Genomic DNA, 20,540 nt, shown 5'->3' on the forward strand with positions numbered 1-20,540 from the left:
GACACCCTCCAAGCTCTGGGGTGCCAAGGGATGAAGCCTTCTTTGGCACAGAAACAAGCCCCTGCCCTACTCTAGGAAGCTGTCCTTCAGTCAGGAGCTGGGCAAGCTAGCTGGAGCTCAAGACAAACAAAGTTTAATTCTGGGTAAGACCAACGAAGTTTAATTCCAGGTAAAATCTTTCATGTGCAGTCTGCACACTTCTTCAAGTGCAGCCATCCCCCTGGCCCCGCTAAAGAGAAAATCCTACCTGTGGTCCACCAAATTTAAAATCCTGGCTATGGCCCTGTATGCACTTAATTTTGTACTTGGGTTTTTTTCACCTTTCCCTAATTAACGTCATATCTAACATTCCATTTTTACATACATGTTGCCTGACTATCTTTTTGTCATTTTATGTTTTAACAATTTAATCTTGATTCTTAGCTAGGTAAATAAAAAAATACTTTCCATTTTTCCTGGAATTCTGAAATGGATCTATTATGTACGTAAGATCTATTATGTACTTTTGCCATTGTCACATAATCATTTATTTTTCCATTCCTTCAAGTTCTGAACATTTTTCTGCCTTCCGTTTTCCCTGTCATGTTTACATGATATGTATACATACAATTATTTCCCAAAAGGAAAACTATCTTCAATCGAAGTATTCTAACTGCTTACTAAGAGGACACAGTTCCATTTTAGAACACATACTTTAGAGAGGTCCTAAATTCAGTTCATGGCATCTCCACTGAGAAAGACCAATCTGTTCCTGTGACCTTCAACCACCACTGTCAGCTAGGATAACACATATTGAGATAGATGAAACAATGGTATAAGCTATGTTCATGAGAATAGTTCTAAAGAACTTTTTAAAAATATTAGCATGCCATTCCATACTGCTTTTACAGTGCAACAGGAGTATTATCTCAAATTCTATTATTTCAAGCGCTGTCATGGAAGACTGGGTCACTACAAGAATTACTCTCCATTGGTGTCACTGCTGCCTGCCTACCCTCCATCTCAGAAAAGAACTAGAAGTAGATCTCTATTAGCCTTCAGTACCCTGTTTTTTGTACAAAGAATTTGTAACAGATGTTAGGGGGGAGCTTTTAGAAAAATGGAAATCGTATCTTATTCTACCCTCCAACTTAAATAAATTTTAGTCTCAAGAATACCTTCACCCCTCCATAGTCTGTTATTCTTCTCACTCCATTAGCAGAGCCTAATTCCAATACTCAGTCTATATCCCAAACATTTAGCAAACACCAACTTCATTACCATAATCAACTCAACAGGAGAATGAGCTGTGTTAGATACATGTGTGGGAAATTTAATAAAAGCACAGATGCCATAGTCTCTCACTTCCACCCAACACTGAAACTTAAGATAAATATAAGACACCAGTCTCAACTTACTATTTAAAAATCCACAAACAGCAAGACATTTCGGGGTACATCTACAACAGAAGGAGTGTGTGTGAGTGAGAGAGAGAGAGAGTGATTTGACAGACATACAAGGAAGAGAAAAAACACAGTTGGCATCATATGTTGTCTCATATGAAGTCTGGTACCAATATAGTAATACACTCAGACATTTATACAACTGGTATTGATAAAAACCTTGTGTTGACTTTACATTTCCCTTTTTCTTGGCCACCAACTTATCTCTTTTTTACTATTTGACTTACACTGACTTCCCCAGCATATGTCTACTACATTTATTTACTGCATTCACTACAACCATAGAATCCTCGGCCCATAGTTCTCTCCTTCCCACTATTCCCACTCAATCATACAGCATCATAGATATCATTACAAATATAGATATCATTACAGCTCATATAGTCAGCTGTAAAATCAGCATTTTAAAAACCCTGGCCTGCAACTGTAGGAAGAAGAGCACAAGTACTGTTAGTATCACAGCTTAGTTCCAAGTTAGCAAGGGACAAAAGTGATACCACAGGTGCTGAAACAAATGCACCCTCAGGTTTTACAGATGAAGAGAAGCATGATTTTATAGGAAGTAATAAAATTTCATTCCAACCACCAATGTGCTCCTCAACAATTCATAAACTATGTCATCCGCAAGGGAACCCAAGACACTTCTCCCACTAATGGAATGGGGGTGGGGGCAGTTGGTAAGCCTCCCAGAGCTTTTATGCCTTAATGTAATGCATGTCCTCAAACACTACTCACAAAGAACTTCAAGACAAGCTGATATGCGCTGTGCTCACTACAGTAAGCATAGCAATAACACAGCCACTCAGCTGGGCACCAGCCAACTGTTCCCCTCCACTAATCCAAACAAATCTATCATCAAAGGCTAAGTAATACCACAGTGTCCCGTTCCTCCCCTCCCCCAAACACTACACTACCACAAACAGGAAGTCTCTTCATCTAAGCAGGCAACATCCAGCCAAATTACATTCTGGGAAAGGAGCAGTCAGGAGGGAGGGAAGGGAACAGACAGTCACATGACAGCTACTCCTCCCTTGTACAAACACTTTTCCAGGCACCTTGCCTAGGTTTAAGAAACAGAAATCTGAGAAGGGAAAAAAGGACTGTGAAAATGTAAGGGGTTCAAATTTAGAAAAGGGGCAAGGAGCCAAAGCGGACGACACATGCAGCAGGTGGCACTAGGAACCTGGTCAAAACGTTTTCCCCTTCCCCAAGGTACCCTATCTGTTCTTTCCTACTCTCATATTGGATAAGGGGAAAACCATAGGAGAGATAAGTAGTGTAAATATATTTTCCCATTCCACCCCAAGAGTACATAGCCATCCGTTCTGAAGGGCTGAGAGGCACATCTGCCTGCTTTTTCAAACGCTAGTAGCCTTCTTATCGTGCTGACTACCAGACTAAGCGGAGGGAGGGATAGATAAATGTACCCTTGCAATAGGGAGGGGAGAGGAAAGCCGTGGACGGGAACCCTCAAGGGATAGCCCTAGCGAAGAGCCAGCAGAAAACAGATGTCTTGTGACTCCCTCCCCTCCTTTTTATTTTATGGGAGGGCAAGCGCGGGCACTGGGGGAACGGAGGCAGGCAGGCCCCAGGCCCATCCGAGCTCCACGACGGTGAGAGTGGGCTGGTGGGTTGGCAAAGCCGTCCCTTCGCACTCACCTTGATGCACTGCGACATTGCAGCCATGCCCGTCGCAGTAGACCAGCGGGTTCTCGGTCCAGCCCCTCTCGTCGGAGCACACGCAGCAGCCGCCGATCATCTCCTTCATGCTATTGGAGAACTCGCCCTCCAGTGACACAGGCAGCAACAACGGCTCGCTAGAGACCATCTAAGGGTTAAAAACACCGTCAGCACCGCACACGCCACCAGAGACCCCCGCCGCCGTCGCCTTCTCCTCAGCCTTCCCTCACGGCACTCCGCCTTCAGTCGCTCAGCCACCGCCGCCGCCAGTACCGTCTCCATAGCAGAGACGTGGGACCCATGGCCGCCGGTGGTGATGTTGGAAGCAGCTGCAGAAGCGGCGGGGGTAGCGAAGAAGGGCCGTCTTCCGAGTTGCTCCTAAACGCCGGCTCGCCCGGGCAAGCTACCCCCTCAGTCCTTCAGGTTCAAGCACTAGGGGAGCAATGGTGATTATTGGCGCCAGCAGTCCAGCAGCCACACAGCAACGCAAAGCAACAGAGCAGGGCCTGCACGCAGGCGCACTGTACTTCCCCCCTCAGAGAAGGCCCCGATGCGGCCGCCTCCTTTTCCTCGCGGTGGCTCATGGGCGGACAGTGGAACGCGAGCCACCGCGAAGTTCTATGCTGCGCGCTGCTTACTCGCTTCCCCCAACCTATTTCTCCCCCCCTCCCTTCTTTAACGGATGCACAGAGGGAGCGTGCGCAGGAGCGGGGGAGGGGAAAGCAGGAAGGAAGGTGGGGAAGACAGCGATGCAGTCTCACTGCTGGACTTCTGCCTCATGGGGCTCTCGCCTGTTGTACCCCAGCTAGGCCCGGCCAAGCCGTAGTCCTTCAGAAACACTTGTAACTGGCGTTGCAGTCACTGACGGCGCTAGTCATGCCGCTCCTGAGAGAAATCTGTTTCTTTCGAAATAATCTTTTTTCTCTCTCTCTTTCTGGCTGTCGTGACCACTGTTCCCTCTAAGCTGAGTTAGTGTGAGCTAGCTCACAGATTTTGGTCTTAGCTCAGGAAGGTTGACCCCAGAGCACAATAATTTATGCAGCAGCTCACAAATTAGAATTTTTGCTGCAGGATTTCTGCAGTTTAGAGGGAACATTGGTCGTGACACCGAAGAGCAGCGGGGTTGGTGGTGTCATTTCCGCGCCTTTCTCAGTCTCAGAAACACACACACATTTTCTGCCTGTTTTGTGAGTCCTGGCAGTTGAAGCAGCCTGCGAGAGCAAGACAGTTGCTAGCCCAGCCCTAGAAATTCAGCCAGTAGTGGCTTCCCTGCACCCGCATTTTATCGTTATGGCACGCCTCTGTGCAAGCGTAGGCACCCATTTATTTGTGTTGTTTTTGGTTTTTTGCTGGGCTGCTTGCTCATCGCTTTAAGCAGCCTAAATGTTTTTCTCCGATACCGCGACCCGAAACGCTTTTTCTGGGAATTGCTGTTTGCCTATTTCACTGGCGCGTTTCCAAGGAAATGCACTTTTAAGGATAGTAATTTCTGATTAAGGTGGTTAGATGTTCCTGATGCAAAAATGCCATTACTTATGAAAAAAAAAGCCTCCTGTGGGTCATGTTTTATTTTTACTTTATTTGTATCCCAGCTTTCTCCCCAATGGGGATCCAAAGCAGCATATATAACTCCTCTCTCTGATCCTCACAACAACCCTATGAGGTAGGTTAGACTGAAAGTCTGAGCAGCCCAAGGTCACTCAGCAAGCTTCCATGGCATAAACTTTCACAGTTCCCTCTAGAAGTATTTATCTTTTACCATATATATCCCTTAGTCAGAGAAAGTGTAATATTTCTGAAACATTAAGCTCTCTTGGTTTTCACAACTGCCTACATCTGCAGAACTGATACCTACTTTTGCTGACAGGCTTTACTTTCCATTTAAGAACATTCTCACTCCTCAAACCTAGAGAGCATTGTGGACAAATCCTACTAAAATAAATGTGACATATAATTAATAAATGAATACTCATTGTCTTAATTCATATTATCAGCTATCAAATGTTAATGGGCGTAATTGGCAGTAAGCAGAAAAAAAGGGAAACCAAATGCCCTCTGCGTGCCCAAGAGTCGATTCCGACTCTTGGGCATACACACCCCATGTTGAATATTGTGTAATTATGAGGTTTTCTAGATTTTGATCAATGGTTGATTTGTTTTTGTGTATTCAAAAACGAGTGTGATGATGAGATGGTTGAGATCATCAGTACAAAGGGAAATCCCATTTTCTATATATTGATTGTAAACAGGTACAGGATTTGGAAAGAATTGTGGCTACTGTTAGGAGAGGGACAATTCTAAACAGAGTAACACCCTCATAAGTCCCTTTAAAGCAAGGTTTAGGAGGATTTAGGACTGCACATTAGTACAGCTTTGCAAAATGCCTACATTTCTACTTCCTCTATAGTTACTACATTTGGGAAGAGAAGGAAGCAAAACTAATACAATTAATGTATTTTCATATCATGCTCAATGAGGAGTGGGCATAGGTTGGTTGCAAGGCTGCCTTGTTGGCTGATAATTATTTAAATTAGAAGTATAATATTATCTCCATTGTCCTAAATATGCCTATATGCAGATTTAGATTTTTTTTAAAAAGAACTTGCCAAGTTATGAATAATAACACCTCTGTAGATGAGTGTGGGTTAAAAGAGCTGTTACAGAGGAGGAGGGGGATGCGGAACTGTTGTCCCTTTGAGATAGCAGAGGCTGCAGTTTGTGTGCAGGATATCTTGGGTCAGGCTTTTCTGTCCTTGAAAGTTTGAAGTGAAATTTTTTAGACAGAGGAGGAAGGACATGGAAATGGAGCGGTGAGTGTCATTTCCTATAGAAGGCTTAGCTACACTCGTTGATTAATATAACAGGGCCATTTGAGTGTTTGTGATCTGCTGAACATGCCTCAAACGTATACATATAGTATCCCTGAAAGTCTTACTGTTTGAGAGAATGCACAAATTTAAATATCATATCAAAACAGTCACAGAACATTATTTTATGCAGTAGAAAGAGAAAGAATGCTTAAGTGAACTGATGTAGAATGGATAGCAGTATTTCCAGCATGTAGCCTAACATAATATTCTTTTGTTGTCTTCCAGCTCAACAAAGAACAATATTTGAAAAATGTGGCTATATTAAGTAACTATTAACATCCAGATATTTTGCAAACCACATTTTAACAAATTATTGTAAAAAAAATTATTGCATTTAAAGTAGCTGAGATCCTTTAAAACCAGTACTTGCATTTAAATTAATTTGGTTCTACTGTCTTCAGTGGGATAAAAAGCAATTACATCTCAGTGTTTCAATATGCAGCATATTCCTTTGTATATTTACTCAGAAGTAAGTCCTACTATATTAATGGGTTTACTTCACTGTAAGTGTACACAGGATTTCACTCTTGTTCTGTGGATCTGTGCAGTAAAGTTCCAATTCTTGGTGCTTGTGTGTGTGTTTTAGGAATTCCCAGAAAGTCTGTTAACTACAACAATAAAATTGAGGTCTAAATTAAACACTGGTTTACACACAAAAGAGCCATGGCATTTAGAGGTTAATGAATTAAGCTGTTGATATTTTTCTTCTTTAGAAATTCTTCATATTGTTTTTCCTCCTTTTAATGGTATCAGAAAAATGCATGATAGAAAAACTAAACAGATACTAACCAGCCTACCACTGATTAGCTCTGCTGTAACTGAAGCAGCTCTAATGGGACATTATGGAAGGCTGATATAGCTATGCAGAGAGCTTTATTAATTTGGATTTTAAGTAGAAATGGGGAGGGTAAATGTTAGGGATATTTGGGGTGGGTACTTTCAGAATAAAGATAGAACTACAAGCATCCTAAGTCCCTGGACAGCAAGCCAACTGTTCCAAGCTAAGGTTCCACTCTTGCATGTAATGGTCAAGGAAATGAAGTGATACTCTGGAAAAATGTGTATTACAATACAACTGTGGTCTATATTTCCTTCCAATCTGCAAACAATTCTGAAGGTACTTATATTTGCCCCTAACAAGTTTTGTATAGATTGCATTTTTAAATTGCCACAGTTCACGTTTCTACATCCAAATTAAGATTTGGTTCTTCCTGAAGCGTAAAACAACATTAGTGGTAGTTCATAACTATAAGAGCTGTCAAAAAATAAAGATTAGAATGTTATAAAACACCTACTATGTGTAAGTGAAACAAAGCTACTTTCTAGATAGTTCTGTGCTGCATATAAACATACTAACAAATCTAAAACTTCATTTTGCAAACATTGCATCAAGGTGCAATCTGGTATATTGTTGGCTTTATTTTTAATGCCCTATTTTTAGTTTTAGGTCAGTTGATGAAATTAAAATACATGAACTGAAAAACAGCCCATGATGTCTACTTTAGAGCATTGAAGAAAACTTGATGGCAAAATGTAGATAGCCTCTTGGTGGTTTTGTAAAACAATGCATTTGGAAGGAACCATTGAAATGCAAAATAGGAAGAGAATAGCTTTACTACAATGTACTACACATAGTATCCCATTAACATCCATATGATATGGAAGTGCAGAAAACCTTTTACATCCCATTCCTAGCCACACTACTTGGAAGCCAGTGTGACTGAAATCAATGGAAATTACTTTCAAGTTTCATGTTTAGGGTTGAGATGTGCTTTATGAATGTAGTAATAATTGCAAAGGCTACAAGATATGGGGATACACGTATATATATTAAAGAACTACAGTTTATGCCAGGATTCCTGCAAATGCATGTTTAGGAATATAGTCATTAGAAGAGGAAAGAAAGCAGTGGCTGAGGATTATCTTGCCCTTCAAAATTGTTATGCATTTGTGCTCTTTAAACCAATCTCTAAAATATGTAAAATTTTAGTCATTTCCTAATAAAAGACAATATATACATGTTTTTGCAACGTTTTATCATTCTAGTTTTATCTATCTTATTTACATTTATTCTCAATTGGAAAAATAATGGCAAAATAGCAAAACTATTTAAAATGTTGCTGAAAACATTTCATTATTTTAATACTAAATGAAATATGCCTGGGGGAAAAATGTCTTCAGGACTTTTGACTTACTGTATCACTTGTATCTTACAATTGAAACACCAGCTAGGATCACCTTAAAATTGTAATGACCTAAACAGCTCATTCCTTCCTTTATATTTTGCTATTTATTCTTAAAACCAAAATCACATCCTGATTTGCTTAATCACCTTTGTCAGGAACATACTATCAATTAGATGCAATTTTTAAATGTATATTTGAGGCAAATAAAAAAAATAAACCCTTTGAATAAACATCCCTTTCCCTTGCTATGTTGAAAATAATTAGCAAGGGTAAAGAGGAATAGAAGAGTCATGTCAGGGCTGTTTGTTTTGGAGGAGCTGGGGGTGGGAATAAATGTTTGCCTGAAGGCCATTCTTAACAACTTTTGCCATGATTTTTATAATTGAATCTATGTTGCTTATTCACTCTTTACCTGGGTGCAAAGAACTATGATGTACAAGAAAGTATGTGGTGTTAAGCATGTTTTGAGAAATACAGTCATTTGTTGATTGTAAGTATGGAAGCTCATATTTACATTTATTTAAAATAATCACATTTCCATTGCCTTCTTTATCTGCTGCTGAACTTGAAGCTAGTATTAATCAAAATAAATGTTAATGATGTTGTTTGCTTAATCCTGGGAATGAAAGCATAATAGCCAGTCCACACAATGTGAAGTGTGTGCGACACTTGTGTTTTGACCCATGCACATCAATGTGTTTTAAATGCTATACTGGCTTAGATTCAACAAACTATTTCTGTCCATGCCCAGTTATGAGATATATATATATATATATATATATATATATATATATATATATATATATATATATATATATATATATATATATATTGTTAACCCACACTAGATATATGTTTGTGCATGCACCATGCAGTTCCTTTTGCATGTTCAGCACCTCAGTCCCACAGTTGACTTTCCAATTCATTTCAGTGGAACTTAGTTTCCTAAGTGAATGTGTTTTTAGGATTTCTAACTAAAGTACCACCAGTTAAAATATAGTTCTTTCTTTCATTGTACATGTACACATAAATCAGGAATACTTTTCAGCAACACCAGATATATTGAGAACTTAAACATTAAACTATCATTTTAAGTATATTTACAGATTTTGCAATTTGTATGTAGAAAGCAGTGTCAGCTGTGTGCTGTCAAAATTACCTATTAATGTAAGTTTGACTGTTCAAAAATCTGGGAAGAGACTGTTTGAATCTCCCTTAAATTCTATATTTTAAAAGCATTATTCTCTGTGGGAAGTTGCTTTTAAAGCATCCAGGCAGCTTTTGACAAATTCCATTTAACTAGAACACCAATGGATGAAATAGTTGTTTTTCAAGTACTGCTTCTGTTACGGTAATGCTGGTATCTAATTGTTAATTCCAGTCTTGAGATTTATTGCAAATGTGAAATAAAGGTTTTTTTCTGGAATGCAAAACTTTAAATTAAAAATTCTAAATCAATTATTTATTGTGAGGATTTATTTTTAAGCAGTGAGTTAAGATTCCTTTCACTATAGAGGATGATTTACACTGAGGAACCAATTTATAATGTTATCTATTAAAATATTCTACTCAGTTTATATGAAAAAAGACTACTACAAAAACATGAAACAAACTTTGACAAGTCATATTTAATACTAAAGTTGTGCTAATTCTTGGAAGAGAAAATACTGGGCTAGTTAATTTTAGGATTTAGTTTAACTGCAATTTTAATGCACTTTTTGGGGACAAACTAATAAAGATTTTAAACATTATGGATTGTTACTTTGTTCTGCATCAAGTCTTTCCCCTCATCCCTTCCCCTCTCCCAAAACAAAACTTAAAATATTAGCACACATTGTGTAAAAAAACAAAAGTAAATATTGCTGCATATTTTTGTCAGCAGACCCATGTTGTAGTTCCTCTTTTTCAGTTGGGTGGGAGGGGTTTGTTAAGAAAGGTGTTTCCTTTTCAGTCAAGCATCTGAAATGCAAAATTATTTCAATCTGATTTTTGTCCCAATAACTTGTTTATGATAAGTTAAAATGTGCATAGGAAAAATAAATATTGCTTTTGCTTCGTAGTGAAAGTAGCCTGCAATACACGAGGCATAGTTGCAGTCGATATCGATTATATCAACTTGGATTAGCCTCACTTGAGCAGAATCGTTATTGGCGTATGTAAAGGTTTTTCTTCGAACAGAGTCCACTACCTCCCAATTTCAAAAACACGCCCCAGAATATGTTAATTAGTTGTATTTTGTCCATAAGAGCAGCTACCAAATGTAACCTTTAAAAAAAGCCTTTTCCAACGACGCGTTATTCCCACTACAAGACTTTATTTTAGTCACAGTTTTACAAAGGCACTGTTGCTGCCACGTACTGATTTTTAAGTATTAAAAACCGCCTACAAACGTACAGAAAAACTAACACGATCGCATAGGCCGAGAGTATCTTGGGAAGCTTAACATTCCGAGCGAATTAAGGGCACAAGCCTCGGATCACTTTTTGTCAGTCTCACTGTGGCACTTCAGAGTCGGAATGTGATTTTTTAAAAAACATCGTGCTCTTCTCATTTAAAAAAAAAAAAAAAACATCCACTGACCAGTATTGCTCATAAGAGGAAGATGTGGTCGTGAAATTAAAAAACCAAGCATGGTGTTAGCTTTGTTTCAAACATTTTTCTTCCTATATATATATTTAAACCCTACTATGGAAGTCCACTTTCAAAAAATAATGTACCTTTGAATTAACTTTCTTCAGAGGCACATGCTGAAAATTGATGTGGGTGATAAATAAGGAGGATGCATAACTAGTGGGATGGGTAGAAATCTTATGATATGTTAAACCTAATTCTTTGAAATATTCACATTGTAAACTGAAAATATTTTAGAGGAACGTTGCTAAGATGCATCATCATTACCTTCTTTCTGAAGGCTCTAAACATAGCAAGTTGACAAAGAAAAAAGGGGAAACAAAAATGTCGGTATAAGCACAGCATCCGGACTAGTGACCAAATGTTTTCCGAGACCTGGTGTTTATCAATACTGCAGTTCAGCATTCAAGCAAAATCCTTTCTCCCCACCCGAGCGGATAGAAATACAATATTTAGAGATTGTATTTTAAAATACCTTCAAGCTCTATGAAAAGAACCAAGAATACTTTTCCCTCGATAGCATTTATTCAAAAATATTTAACCCATTTCAAAGTATAGTTTTTCCCTTTGTGACAAACGTCGTTGCTGTTCCTCTCCACCCCATTCTTGCGATGAAGCTGGCCCCCAACAACATTCTCCTCCCCCACCCCCAGGCCTCAATTCTCTTTTTTCAAAAACAAATAATCAACAATTGTGGGAAACGTTTCCTCAGCTCAAGTGAATATGATCTTTTGAGTTATTTAAATTACCCAAAATCAAGTCGATCATTGCAAACTACTTTTTACGTCTCATGTTTGTAGAGGACAAAGAGTCATTCTTTGTTATGGAGGTGGAGGGAACCCCACTTTTTAAGCTGAACAGAACATTTCATCCGTAACTATTTTTTTCAAGAGCACAAGACAAGACATTCTCAATGTTGAGAAATAACATTCACGTCCTTTACCCCCTATAACATCTCCTAAACTCTTATTTAGTACATTTAATTATTTCAGCATTTAGTCTTTGTTTTTTTCCCCCAAGTTCCTTCCTGCCGGGATTTTTCTCCTCTCTTAACAATCCTGTTCTAAAAACCCACCACCACACACACAGATGTTTCCCTTTGTATCTCTCCAACGCTCTCCCTGGTGGAGTCTCTACTTTCCGCGGCCCACGTGAGCCGCAGCCTACTGGAGCTTCTTCCCTCGAGTGAATAAAAATAAATGAGTTGCCTTCTACTTCTTCCCCAGTTTGTTTCGCGAGCTGCTGAGGGGAGACGGGGGGGGGGGGGGGAAGAGAAGGAATACAGAACACACAAATTCGCGCCATTTCCCCAACTGTTATTTTGGCTGGGCGGAAGCGTCTAACTCAAAAAAGTTTGCTCTGCAGAAAAAGCTCGCCTGGCTCTCCTCAGCGTAGCCCGCCACCACAAGGCGAGCCTTTTTGCCTAAAAGGCGCGAAAAGCGGCGATATCAACCGGCGGCAGCGGCGGATTCCTGCGACCAAAGGAGGAGGCACGGGAGCCGCGGCTCCACTTCCTCTCCCCTCCTGCAGCCTCAGCCGCCTGCAAATTCGCCACCTTCCCTGCAACTGCACTTCCTGCCTGAATGAATCCTCCGCTCCCCGGCGGCGTCTCCCAGCCTCCCTCTCCCCGCCCGCAGGCCCCTTTTTTTCCCTCCTTCCTCCGCTCTCGTCAGGCGCCCTCCCATCTCTCTTTGCGCTCTCGGCGTCCCCTCCTGGCTCCCTTCCTGGGCCCGGCCCTCCCTCCACCGCAGGCCGGCCGGCCGGCCAAGCAGCCCTCCCCCGGCCGGCCAGCCTGCCTGCCTTCCTTCCTAGGCCAGGCCAGGCCCGGCTTGGTCTCGCGGCGGAGCTCGCCCCTCAGAGGAGCAGCTTCTTCTGAGCCCTCCCGCCAGCCGGCTTAGTCCTCCACAAGCAGGCCTCTCAATTGACTCTCATTTTGTAAGCGACACCCACAAATTCATCCTTTCACCTGCTCACCCTCAACCTCTCTCATCAAGCACAATGCAAAGGGCTCGGTGCAGGGAGGGAGGCGGAGGATTATTGGCTTGGCTGCCCGCCAGCGCCGCTCCTCGTCTCCCAGCCGAGGTCCGGGGTTCCAATTAGGCCGACCTGAGAAGACTCCCGTGCAAAATCCCTTTGCTGCCACTGCCCTGCCAGCTGGCCCCAGTCCTGCTTATTATTATTATTTCCTCCGCTCGCTCTAGCACGGCCTAGAGGAAAAGCCGCCCCTCTGCATTTCTCTCCTTCAGATGTTACCACGCAGCCCTTCTTTCCCTGAGAGCGCCGCGACCAACCCCAAACCAGCCACTTGAGCGCACAGGCGCCTTGCTTGCGGATGGGACAGGCGATCGATCAAAACAAGACAAGTCCTGTCCCTGGAGCCTCCTCAGCTTCATCTAACCCCAAGCAGCAAAATTCTGGAGGGTCACTGCCGAACCAGCAACCCATCTACCGTGGACGCTTGGCACGTTTGCTCTGAAGTAAATCGTACGACAAATGGGGTTTGAAGCCCCAAGTTATTTTTGATTCCTCAACTGGGTGAAATCCAAGCCATTCCGTTTCCAGGTGCCATGCTCGCTTCCTGCAGTACATTTAATTCCCCTTCTCTTTTAGCTCTGTCTGAAAACTAAATGGATTTGCCCACAAGACTGTAGATTTCCAATGAGCCAATTAAAAAAAGAAATGCATGCTTTTAGATGTCAAGATAGACAAAGCCAAGAGAACCAGCTCTTTAAACTCAAACACATTCTGTTTAATGCTACTTATATAAACGCAGACCTAAAGATACTAGGTTTTGGCTTAGTTCTATTGCAATATTTTGGAGAAGGTGAGGAAGGATACTTTCCACATGATTGTGTCACAAGTGCTTCTTCTGATAAACCTACATCTTCACTTGCTACACATATACAACATTTAATTAATTATAGTGGTATCAGAAAGTGGCACTTTTAATTGTCTTGTACCTGTTACAAATATTTGAATATATTTGAATCTTCTTTTTCTTAACAATCTTAAATTTTGACAGCTAAAACTTTGGTTTATTATCTGTGTTGGCAGGGCCAAAATGTGGAATATGAAAAATAAATGAATTAAAGGAAATTGGAAACCCTCAGAAACCTGATGCACAACCCATTTATGAGGAAGTTCCGCCCTGCTTGGAAGGAAGGCCTACTGAATTTCTGAAACGCTGAAGAAAGTATGCATAAAACTTCAGTCTTAAACAGATGGATTTAAACCAGTTAGCAGTCATTACTCAGTCCTAGAAACATTTAACTAGCAATAGCTCTCCCACTGTATTGGTGTCCACTTCCAAATGTGGCCCAGAAGATCACAGTCTAAAGCATTGATTTCTGTAGACAGACAGGAGTAACCCTAGAATAACTCTGTAAAGAATTACATTGTCACTGTGTCATCCCAAACAGAGCACAGGGTTTAGTACTGTTTAGTACTGCACTGTTAGTACTAACAGCGCTGTTTTTCTTCTGAGTAGTCCAATAAGGTTGATTCAGAAAAAGTAGTTGGGGAGGCTGTTTTACATTTCAGATTGTAAACTCTTTCAAGCGCAAATAATTTCATGGAATTTACTCCTGTGTAATCCACTTCAGAACAGAAGGTTAATCGATTTAAACCCAAATCTTTTGCCTTTATTAGTATCCAGATCGAAACGTTCTGATGCCTTAGTAGCATATTGGGAGGAAGGGTGAAACAGCTTAAATACTATCCAATAAATAAAAGATCAATTTAATTTTTAACATTTGGACAAACCGGTTAATAATGTCAGAACTGGATTATTATCTGTTTCTAGTAAAATCCCTGATTAAAGACTGGCAGCAATCCGATTGACTAACCCGTTAAAATGGAACATTTGAATGGAAAGGCCCTTTTCCTTCGGTTTAAACACACTTGTCAGTCACATTCAACAGACAACAACCAGCACCGGATTTTCCTGCCACCCCGTGGAAGTGGACATGAGCATCTAACACAAAAGCCTTGATTTGTATTTGACCATCCACGGAATTTTGGTCTTTTATTCCATTTTATTAAGGGTGACAAAGAGCTGTTCTCCCTCCCATCTGCAGGATGTGTTGATATCGATTATATCGCCAGCAAGAATTTCTCAAGCCAGCCCTGTGGCGATCCCATTTGTGGCAATACTGCAATGGCTTTAAAATCTCGCGGATCTTTCAGTTGCAGGATAATATCTCCTGGTTAACTCGGGAAGGTTTGTCTGCTTCTAGCAGCGGGTCTCCCTCGTTCTTGTCTCTGTTATACTTCACGCCGCTTTTCTGAAAGCTGCGATTGGAAGACTGCGCCGAAAAGCCTCTTCCTTTAGCTCCTCTCTCTCCCCTTTCCCCAACTATGGACCTCTGAGAACTCAACCCTGTACTGCTCGTACGCTGCACTTTGTCCTTTGGTCTCGTCGTGATCTCCCCGGCTAGAAAGACTTAAAAAAAAAAACCCTACACCAATCAGGCAGTGACTTGAAGATATTCCAGATGCTGTTCCTTCCGCACGTGAGAGCTTTGCTCTATGCCCTAAACTCTGGAGTGATGCAAAGTTAGAACAGGGCGGAAAGGCGTAGTGTTGCCTAGGCGGCTGCAGCATTAGCTAAAGTTATGAAAAATAATTCTTAGCTTTAGAATATCCAGATAAAAAGTTGTAAATTTCTAGCCTCCCCAGGAAGAAAAATCCGATTGAGAAGTCAAAGATCTGGGTGCCTCCACATGCCTTTAGAAAAACTTGCACAAAATCGTCTTCGATCTCGGATCTCTCGCTCTATGCCCAATAAAAATATTCTTTCTTTAAAAGAGACGGGATGGTGAAGGGGGTGTCATTTTCTTGGGACCAGGAAAGACAATTGCTAAAAGCTGAGGGATGAGGAAGCAAGTAACCCATTGACCTGTTTTTGCCGATTGCCACCCCTCCCCCCACACCACAGTCAGGAAGAAAAGCAGAAACAAAGAGTTCTGAACCTTTTGCTTCAAAGCTTGGCCCTGGGGAAACTGGGGAGGGCGGGATGACTGACGTCTGTGAAATGCTGAGTAGGAAGTGCCATGACTCATCATAATAGAAATAATTCCCAACGACAATTCCTCTCCACTGCATTTTTCCTGATATCGTAGAGGAATTTGAAATAAAAGCCCCCCCCACACACACACACACCGCGTGCAATGTCTTGGCCTTTTAGGAACCTTTCTTCAACTGTATTAACCATTGTTTTTTGTTAATAATCCTGATTTATGACACGGTTTAGTTGTGCTCAAATTATTGCAGTCTGAAATTATCATTAATAATTACGTAGAATTAATGCAGACAGCCGCCCCCAATCTTGAATACATAATCTGAAAATTAGCTCCACCAGAAACGTAAAGGGGACAATACTTGGAACTGTTGTGACCAGAAAATGATAATATTATTATTATTATTATTATTATTATTATTATTATTATTATTATTATTATTATTATTATTATTATTATTTTCCTAGGAAAGTTCCCCAAGGGGCTGAACAGCACCTGGCTTGTGAGCGGCTGCCCCCAGCGTTGGTGCAGAGAACTGCATCCTCCGACAGGTACTGCCTAGCTTTGAGTCTGAGAGCCGCTCAGGGAGAGAGGCGAAGTGGGCGGGGTCGAGAGGGGCGATTACGAGAGGCTCGAGCTCGGCACGAGCGCGCCCGCCGCGGTGGATTGTGGGTAAGCAAGTGGCCGAGAGGTAAAAGGAAACGCGGGGCGGGGGCAGGGAGAAGGAAAGGAGGCAGGAGGTGAAAGGTCAGCGGCCTGGAGGCCCCGCCCCCTGCGCCTGGGTGAATGAATGGAAGACTCCCAGACAGGAGCCTCAGGCTCAGCCGCGGTGCTGTTGGTGGTTTTCTGCAGCGCTTTCCACGCGGCTCCTTTTCAACGCCTCCCTCTCTCCCTCCTTCCTTAGGGGGGAAGCGGAGAGGCAGCTGCCAGGCAGCCATGTAATGCAGTGCATTTGCCTAACCAGAAGTTGGGGGCTGCCCGGCAGTCTCAATCTCCTCCCCCCGCTGCTCCCGGACAATGCGGCGGAGCAGGAGGGCTATAAACATGGAGCTGCATTCCTCTCTTCCCCTCCTCTCCGAGGCTGCTGCGGCGACAGGGAGCAAGCCGACTCCTGATCCTGGGTTCGGGACGACTCTCCCAACAAACTAAGGTTTCCCCCGGGGGGCGGGGGACATCTTAGCTCGGGGTTTTAAAGCCGAACTGTGTTCCGGAATCCCGCACCTCCCCAACACACGAGCACACCCAGTCTGCCCCGTCCCTCTCTGCTCCTCCACCAGGGGCTCGAGCCGCGAAGAATGGCAGGGAAGTTTCTTCCCATGCCGAGATCCGTGGCAGCCCCTTTCAATCTGGCTCTCTCCCGTTTGGCACCGCTTCCTCGGTCCTGGCTGAGCTCCGAAACTCCCCGGGTCCACATTGGGGCTAGCGTTCGAGGAAGGGAGGGTGACGATGCTCTGGCGACCGAGGCGTTGGAGACTCTTTCGTTTCACAACCATTAAATTTACAACTTTGAGCTGAGCTGCAGCGCCGGCGACAACAACGGCTGCTGGGATACCGAGCAGCGGGGTTTGTTGATTTCAAATCGGCGCGCACTTTTTTTTTATTTCTCAAAATCTGCCGCTCGCTACCCGTTTTCTAAAAAACAGAAAGTTATCCGAGTTCTCGTCTCCTCCCTTCCCCATCCCCCTCCGGTGCTTTCTCTCAGGACAATGGTGGAAGAAAACGTAGAGCCAAGGAGAAGTGGTTCCCTTTGTTCTTTAATTGTTTCCCCGCGAACGAGCGGCTAGGAGGATAAACACTTACCTTCTCTCCTTATTGCTGTGAAATTCAGACGTTCCCATCGACTGCAAAATACACAATCCACCTTGGAAAGGGACTAGAAATGCCGGGAGAGTTTCTGTTCCATTCTTTTGCGCTCCCTGCCCTTTTGGGTGCAAGATTGAGTTGCCGAGCACGTTGTTGCAAGCTGTAGCCCCCCGCCTAAGTGAATGGTCACGTTTAGGACCCTCCAAGGCCATCCTAATTCTGCCAGTAGAATCGAGGGTATTGAAGGTCTAAACTTTCAAAAGGGAAGGGGGCCTGCAACTAGCCAGCGAGCTGCGCCTGCACTCTGACCCCCCCCCCCCTTTTGCCATTCTGTTTGCCCCTGTCGCCTTAAGGAAATAAGAAACTCTTTCTTAGTAATTTAATTTTGGGAACGGAAAAGAACGAGAAATTTGCTCTATAGTATTTCCTCAAGAGCAATGTGTTAAAAGACAAACTGCTGTGCGTTTGAAATCCACCCACCCTTCTGTTTTAACCCACCTGAAGGGGGGGGGGGATAAAGTTTTGAATCATGAAAGAACAACAAATGAGCTGGTTGTAGAAAGGCACGGTGAAACGTTTACATTATGGTGGTAGCTTGAAGAAACGTATCGGGGGAAGCAGTTTTCAAGGATGGAGTCTGTTGTCGGTGCGAATTATTGGTGTTGACGCTTTTGGTCTCAGAATGTAATGTTGAAACAAGCTCATTTTCTGCTTTCTTTTATTTCACTGGTTCGTTAATGCTCAGTCTTGCAGGCGCTGGTGCCCAAAACCTTGCTTTAATCTGATTATGGTGAGGTTTGCTGATACAATGGATATTTGAATTCATCCTCGTGTTTTAGCAAATGGGATAGATTTTCAGCCTCCTTCGGTTTCCAGGGCTCCCAGATACACGGAAGGAAGGCACTGATTGCCAACCAACACCCTCTGGGAGCTCTTAGGCATCCCTGAATTCCGGTTGTGGGTCGAAACCAGAGTACGACTGGCCCCCTCACCCCCTACATTTTAATATCCCCTGGGCGCCCCAAGGAGTGGGTCTGGTTCTTTCGGTCTGTTCGGTGACTCTAACCATGAGAGTCGTTCTCCCCCCTCCGGTTAAATCTGTGCACATGTGCTGCGGGAGAAATAAAAGAAACGAACAACAACAAAAAGGAGTACTGTTGGTGTCTTTCCTGTAGCTCCTCCCCTCCCTTAAAGTTCTCCACTTCCTCTTGCCAGCATTCTAAAAGGCTTCTGCTCCTTACCAAAGATTCTAATTAAACAACAACAACAACACCGGATAAATAAGTAATAGGGGGAGAAGGAGAGGGTTTTCTTTGCCAGCCTTTAATTGCCATTGAAACATTTTAGAGTTGTAAACATCCCTTATTTATTCAGCCCAAATAGGCAGGCATTGTCTTGCTTTTATCGCAATCGTAATTATGGTGTCCTTTAAACTGGCTGATAGCGAGCTAGATAAGGGAAAGTGCCTGTAGCTTCAGATAAAATCTCTCTCTCTGCCCCCCCCCCCACCCTTCCCGGGTCATCAGGATCCCCACAGTCTTTGGGGATGAGGAACCTTGGGAGACTGTGACCTGGCGGTTTCTGACGTCATGAAAGTGATTTGTACCACGTTGCTAATTTGGTGCAATCCATAACCTTCAGAACTTCTATGTTTGCTATTGCATTTTTGCTGCTTCGGTCCATGGGGGAGGTGTGCGCACTGTTTTCTCCTGCAAGTTAGGATGGGTTTGTTTGTTTTGCACTATATCTTTTGCACTTCGGTCTAGGCGTTTGCCCACCTGTACCTAAGCAGCACAATCGTGTTCCTCTGCCTTTGTTTGCTGCACCTTTGTGTCTAATTAAAAATGCACACTTTGAGGACCCTCGCAGAACAAAGCCTCCCCAAATCCCCTTTACGTCCAAGGATTTGCAAATTTATAAAGGCTGCATTGAATTCTGGATGGGTCAAGGGGCAGAAAAAGGGTAGAAGGTCACTGCATTTTGATTATGGGTCAGTAGGCAACATGGCAGGCAGTTTGTGTCCCAAAAAACCTTCTCTTTAAAAAGTGAGGTTTAAAAACAACATTGTTGAGTAAGGTTTTTTGGGGAGAGGGAGGGGATAATTAAAAAAAAACCCCACATCTTTTTAAATATAGCAAGCAGATACATCCGTGTGAGAAAACTGAGCTTGGGAAGGGGGTGGAGAGCCCTTAACAGCTCTATAAACTGTTGCTTTGTTTACAAATAAATAACTCAGAGGCCCTAGTACTATGTGTTTTAGGAGCTCAGTCACAGGTTTTGAGGTGTCAGAAAAGTGTCCTGGGTACTGTTCCATTTGAAAAGGTGACCATATATACCATTAAAAAAAACCTGGTGAGTTTTTAAGGTCTATTGTCCCATTTGATTGAATTTAAATAACGGGGAGGGGGCTCTGTGACCCTTTTCCACAGGTTTTCTGGCCTCTTTGTCCTATTCCCCAAGCCCCCTCTGCCTCTTAGTGACCACTTTGGGTATGTTATATAGAGTAAGATACTTACAGCCAGAGTACAAACGGTGAACATCTATTTTAGACTGGAAAATAATATGTTTCTACTTCTGGAAGGGAAATAAAGATCTTTGTTTATAATCAGGCTAACCTTGGAATTTTAAGACAGGCCAAGCGGAAACAGGTAATAATAAAGAAGAGAATCAGAAGGCAACCAGGGCAGTGCACCAGGATGGAGAGAATCAAGGAGTTAGTGAAACATAGACTCCAAGTGCGGCTGCATTTCACAAGTAAACCTTTAAAAGGCTGTAAATGGTGCTGTGAGTGACTTGCCCCAGAAAGAAGAGGTCAACCTAGATTGCAGAGCTGTTTAAACATCATAATGATAATACAATGAAAATATATCAAAGCACAACGTCAGAGGGCGTTTTCCGAGGCAGACCACC

The 20,540-nt window shown here is 42.6% G+C and overlaps 1 protein-coding gene across 4 annotated transcripts in view; it reads right to left on the reverse strand.

The window, feature by feature from the left end:
* MLLT10 (MLLT10 histone lysine methyltransferase DOT1L cofactor) overlaps positions 1-17,816 on the reverse strand; it is a 159,281-nt gene extending 141,465 nt beyond the window's left edge. The window contains exons 1-2 of one of the 4 annotated variants that reach the window (XM_060248389.1): positions 17,628-17,816; positions 3,102-3,270 (exon numbers count right to left, since the gene is read on the reverse strand). In XM_060248389.1, coding sequence (XP_060104372.1) covers positions 3,102-3,270 — 169 coding nt within the window. In that variant the 5' untranslated portion in view covers positions 17,628-17,816. Of the gene's footprint in view, positions 1-3,101; positions 3,271-3,395; positions 3,745-17,627 lie in introns of those variants that run through there. The other 3 variants (XM_060248388.1, XM_060248390.1, XM_060248391.1) reach the window with 3 other exon arrangements.
* Between the last annotated feature and the right edge of the window lie 2,724 nt (positions 17,817-20,540).

The sequence above is a fragment of the Heteronotia binoei genome, chromosome 10, assembly GCF_032191835.1.
Source record: "Heteronotia binoei isolate CCM8104 ecotype False Entrance Well chromosome 10, APGP_CSIRO_Hbin_v1, whole genome shotgun sequence".
NCBI lineage: Eukaryota > Metazoa > Chordata > Lepidosauria > Squamata > Gekkonidae > Heteronotia > Heteronotia binoei.